Source organism: Phocoena phocoena, chromosome 13 (assembly GCF_963924675.1).
Source record: "Phocoena phocoena chromosome 13, mPhoPho1.1, whole genome shotgun sequence".
NCBI lineage: Eukaryota > Metazoa > Chordata > Mammalia > Artiodactyla > Phocoenidae > Phocoena > Phocoena phocoena.
The window spans coordinates 72,669,009-72,674,434 of record NC_089231.1 but is presented as its reverse complement, the minus strand read 5'-3'; the positions used below and the strand labels follow the sequence as shown (position 1 = coordinate 72,674,434).

The following is a 5,426-nucleotide window of genomic DNA, read 5'->3' as shown; positions in this document are numbered from 1 at the left end:
AGGAAACCTCTCCGCGTCTCAGTGTGTCAGTTTCCCCATGTGTAAAGTGAGGGTTTGGGTTGCAGTTTCCAAGTTTGCCATTGGCGTGCGAATTCCGGGGGGTGGGTGTTTCTTTAAAAATTCGGATATTTGCGGGTGGAGGGCAGGTACACGTGGGTGTTGCAAGCTAGGCAGCTGATTCTAATACCTACCCAGGTGTGGGAGGGATCCTTCCAGCTTTAACCTCCTCTTACTTCCTTTATGGGACATGGTGTTAAACTTTAAAATGGGAACTTAAAAACTGGAGGAATGCCACTGTGAGACCACTTTGCAGAGTGGATTTTGGCATTTGGGACAGAGCCTGGGCAATCTCTCTCTCTCGGCCTGGCCACTGGCTACCAGGTGTTTGCTTTGTGGAGACTAGATGGACAGATTCCTGGTGAAGGGGGCTGTCAGGGGCCTTATGGGAAAGAGGGGGCAAGAGCAGACCGGAGGAGGCCCAGCAGGGTTGGCAGAAGAGGAGGGGACCAGCAGGAAAAAGCCCAGGACAGCAGCCCCGGGGAATGGAGTCCACTCGGCAGGCCTCAGCTGGAGGCACATTGCAGCCGAGGGCCTGGACTGCGATTACACAGTCCTGTTTGGCAAAGCCGAAGCAGATGAGATTTTCCAAGAGTTGGAGAAAGAAGTGGAATATTTTACAGGTAAGCAGGGGACGGTGGGGTGTGTGTGGAAGGCTTGTTGGATAAAACTAGTGGTCCGTGTTTAGGGAAATCTGAACCCAGGAGCCATTAATTACAGATGAGTTTGTTAATTGACTGAACACATATTCCGGGCACCTCTGGGCCAAGCGACTTGCTGGGTGCTTGGGATACAGACTTAATAACAGGGATCTCCTGTCCGCTGAGAGCGGAGAGATGGTAAATTACCAGGTAATTCCTATGCACGAGGTTCTCAGCATCACCTAGAGGACTTTGTTGCTTGTGAGAACACCGTGGCTTGCCCTGCCCCTGCAGTCTAGTGTCTAGAGTTTCCGGGTGCTACTGATCCGGGGACCACACACTGAGAACCGCTGCAATGTGGCAGAGCACAGGGACGGGGAGATGTAGAAATGCCCACGGGAGACCCAGCCTCCATCCCAAGCTGAATTAGCACCAGCTTCCATCGATGCCCTTTGTCCCCACAGTTGGCAAAATCACCGTGCTAGCGTGTAACCTGGCTTCATTCTGCTCCAATTTCAGCCTCTATATTACGGTTCTAGTGAGCAATTGAGTTAGGGTGTTTTTATAAAAAACTTGGACTAGGGCTGTGTATCTCCAAGTGTCGGACAAGAATCACTGTCCTTACATGAACGTTTTGGACGAGCCACAATGATTTTTGAGGAGGGGGTCCCTGGTCGGGGTATTAGATGTTATTCCTCTTTTACTTCCTTTTCTGAATACTCAGGGAGTGAGTGTGGATTGTCTGAGGCGCTGCCATGTTTCCCCTGCACAGGTGCGCTGGCCAGGATCCAGGTGTTTGGGAAGTGGCACAATGTCCCAAGGAAGCAGGCGACATATGGTGACACTGGGCTGACCTACACCTTTTCAGGCCTTACTCTGTCTCCAAAGCCCTGGGTCCCTGTCCTAGAGCGCATCCGGGATCGCGTTTCTGTGGTGACTGGACAGCACTTCAACTTCGTGCTTGTCAACAGGTGACCCCCTAACTGTTGGTACCTTTTACTTTTTAGGACGGTGGACTGAATTTTATAAACCTGTCTCTTCCAAAAAGAAGAGTTTAGGATTCCACCGTACTTTACTCATTTGTACAACAAATAACTCTTCAGTGTAGTTAGGGGAGTAGTAGTGGAACATAAGCAATTAGTCTTTATGGAGCTCTCACCATGGCGGGAGTGAGAGGCCGCAAACTGATGAACAGGTGAACAAGATAACTTCAGACGTTGATAAGTGTCTCGTAGAAAGTTAAACAGGCTGATCTAAGAACGGCTGGGAGGAAGGAGTCTGGGTTTCTCAACAGCAACGCTCCTGATGCTTTGGGCCAGATGATCCTCTTTCTGGGGCTGACCTGTGCATTGCAGGATGTTGGGGAGCATCCCTAGCCTCCAGCCACCAGAGGCCAGTACCACCCTGTGAATGAAAAACGTTGCCTGCCATATCATCCAACAGAGGATGCGGGGCCATCAAGCCACTGTAGCCCTGAGGGAACTCAGGATGGAGACATACCCATTGCCAAGCCCTCAGCCCCTGCAGCCACCACCAGTGTGCCCCCTGAGGGGACTCAGGATGGGAAAGGACAGGATACTGGCCCCAGAGAGCTGAGGTGCATCTCAAAGGAATGATTTCAGTGAGCCCAGACTGTCCCACACACAGAAAGGCTCTAAATTAATTAGCTCGAGATGTCTGGTTTTCTTTTAATTATCAGTAATCTTTTGATGTTCTAATGACCGTGTTTTGTCGGCTCCCCCCTTACCTCTTCGGAGCAGTCCCCCAGAGCTGGCTGAGAGGCTGCCTCCTTTTAGACTGTGCATTCTTTTCGGGGGTCCCTTTGGTCAGAGCAACCAGAATGTCTCCAGACATCGCCTAGTGCCCCGTGGGGGGCAGAGTCACCCTGGTTGAGAACTCTGGGTTTAAGGGAAGATGGTTAGAGGAGGGTTCACGGAGGGGTGACGTACGAGCTGATAGCTAAACCAAGAGAGTGGGAGCCACACAGGCACCTGGAGGGAGAGCAGAGGGAGCTTGGAGTGTCTCGAGTGGAAATCCCGCTGGTGGTGCTGGAAAGCAGTGATGAGTTCAGAGGCTGGTGGGGGCCAGACTGTGCGAGGAATACGGGTTCTAAGTGTAGGAAGAAACCGTCTTACGCGATGAAGGTTTACACATACGAACCCTGCGGGAGAACTCTAAGACTCGTGTTTGGCCTCTGTTGGTGTGCTTTGTTTGTTTGATGGCTTGTGGGATCTTAGTTTCCTGACCAGGGATCAAACCTGGGCCCCCTGCAGTGGAAGCGCAGAGTCCTAACCATTGGACCGCCAGGGAATTCCCTATTGGTTTTAAAGCGTGTGATCAAAGAGGGCTGATGACAAAGTGAAAGGCTTGCCTCATCTGTGGACCAGATGTAGCCCTCCAGCCCCTGCAGAAACCTGTGCTCGTGGCACTGTTTCCCTGCAGGCAAACGAGGGCTCTGGGTGTGGGCGTGTTTCCACAGAGGGCTGTTCTGCGAACTCTGCTTGTTTTCTCACTGCAGGTACAAAGACGGCCGTGACCACATTGGTGAGCACAGAGATGATGAGAGAGAGCTGGCTCCTGGGAGCCCCATCGCCTCTGTCTCCTTTGGGGCTTGCAGAGACTTCTTCTTCCGGCATAAGGATTCCCGGGGGAAGCACCCCTCCCGGAGGTTGGGGGTGGTCAGGCTCCAGCTGGCCCACGGAAGCTTACTTATGATGAACCACCCAACCAACACTCACTGGTACCACAGTCTCCCCGTCCGAAAGAATGTTCTGGCTCCCCGGGTCAACCTGACATTTCGGAAAATCCTGCCTATTACAAAGTAAAAACGTTTTTAACAGCTAGTACTTCTGTTAGTTCCTTCCTTCTCTACTCCAAGAGGGAGCTGGCATTTCCTTTACCAACAGGGAACATGGAAAAGGTTGAACCCAAGCGCAGGGCTTCTTACATACAATGCTGAACTCAGAAAGAGGATGTTTGTATCGAGTCGGTGAATTATGAAAGAAGACCAGTTGATTTTTTTCCTAACAAAATGATTCTTTTATTGCTATAATACACAGCAGATACAAAAGGTACCTTTAGCAAAAACATACATCAGCAGTTATTATGGCATAAACTACGAGTTTAACTTCGGTTTTTGCAAAAAGAAGCGACTTTGTAAATAACTTAAAGCTAGAAGTAAGAGTGTTTGGCTGCTACTTAATGCCTAATGATTTACAAAAAATGAGAAAGTCACCTTTAAGTCGGGGGAAGAGACTTTGCACAGAGATCATTCACATTTACAACTGTGGCTCAATCCCTCCGACCAAAGATCTGCTTCCAACTGAACGCTAAAAGGATGAGCCCCGTTCATCTCTCTTTAACGGCAGATTGCAAAGCGTACGCAGCGGCAGAGCAGCAGTTGCTCCAAGCTACGACTTTGCCAGGCAGGTTAAGGTCACGTGATTGGGCATTTGTTTCCCCCAGACCGCGGGTACCACGGGGACGTGCCTTTCACCGTCAAAGCCGGGGTCTGTAAGAAGTCGGGAAGGGACGTCTGCCCTGAACAGACCAGAAGCTTGGTGCGGCTCCTTTCTCCCTGAGGTGTGTGGCCTGGAGAACTTCACAGTCCGTTCTGTCAATAGCGAGAGTTCCGAGTCCTCAGGATGCACGCTGGGCCTGGGGAATGGGGATCACCTGGGCCTCTAGCGCTTTCGGCTGACACCAAGGCCTTGTCTGGAAGTGTCTGCCAGCTGGTCCCCACCAGGGGAAGCACAGTCCTCAGCCTGACCTCAGGTGACCTTTTGGACGCATCTGATTCCAAATCTTATCTCTGAAGAGTCAGTCTGCATTTGTTTTTTGTTTTAAATAAAAGAGCCTAGCTAAAACATAGATACCCCTGTGTCATCAAAATTCCTTCGGCCCTGGGCTGCCTTCATTAGACTTACCTGAAGAGAGGGGAGGATGCCCAAGAGAGGCCTTTTGTATGAGGCTACTGGAAACGAATACATTTAGAATATGGACCTAGAACAGAATGACAGTACTAGATATCAGCCATAATTTTATGTTCAAAAAGTTTTTTAAACTTCATTTTTGTGGGAAGGGCTGGACTTGGATGGTCATGGAATCTAACTCATCACTTTACAGATGAGGAAACTGAGGTCCAGAGAGACAGCAGCCCCAAGGTCAGTGCCCTTCTTTCAGAATCCAGCTCTCAAATGGAGGCCAGGATTGTCTTTCGGACACAGCCCCCGGCTCCACCTGTAAACCTCAGGAGCTCTTCATGGGCAATAAATAAATAGATGAGAATAGGTGTCCACCGTGGGGTCCTTGTGTGAGAAAGGGTTTTCTACAGAGCGGAGGAGTCCTAGGTGTGGCACACAGGCCACCGAGTTCTGGCTGTTCACACAGTTATAGAATACGCGATAATCGCACCTCGGAGTCCAGGATACAAAAGATAACAGCAAAGAGAAAGCTGGTCACCTGTAACTGACAAAGCAGAGAGAGAATTTCCCCGAGGGGCGGATTTGGCACATGAGCTGTTACTACATATAAAGAATCGAAAGGTTAGAAAAAGACATATAAAAAGGGAAGGCGGGTGTGCATCAGGCGTCTTTTAACTGTTCTGTTGCTCTCTATTCGGTAACTTTGGAAGGTACAGAGCTTCTCAAAAATTGTTTAGATGATTCCCAGATGAGGTGTGTTTTCCAGAAGGGACATGCTACGAAAGCAATTGAGAATGAAAGGCAC

At 50.0% G+C, this 5,426-nt stretch overlaps 1 protein-coding gene across 1 annotated transcript; it reads left to right on the top strand.

Moving 5' to 3' along the window:
• Positions 1 to 403: 403 nt before the first annotated feature.
• On the top strand, positions 404 to 3,523 carry ALKBH2 (alkB homolog 2, alpha-ketoglutarate dependent dioxygenase). The gene is made up of 3 exons (XM_065890492.1): positions 404 to 680; positions 1,471 to 1,669; positions 3,217 to 3,523. The coding sequence occupies exons 1-3, from the start codon at positions 404 to 406 to the stop codon at positions 3,521 to 3,523; spliced, it is 783 nt and encodes a 260-aa protein (XP_065746564.1).
• The last annotated feature ends 1,903 nt before the right edge of the window (positions 3,524 to 5,426 follow it).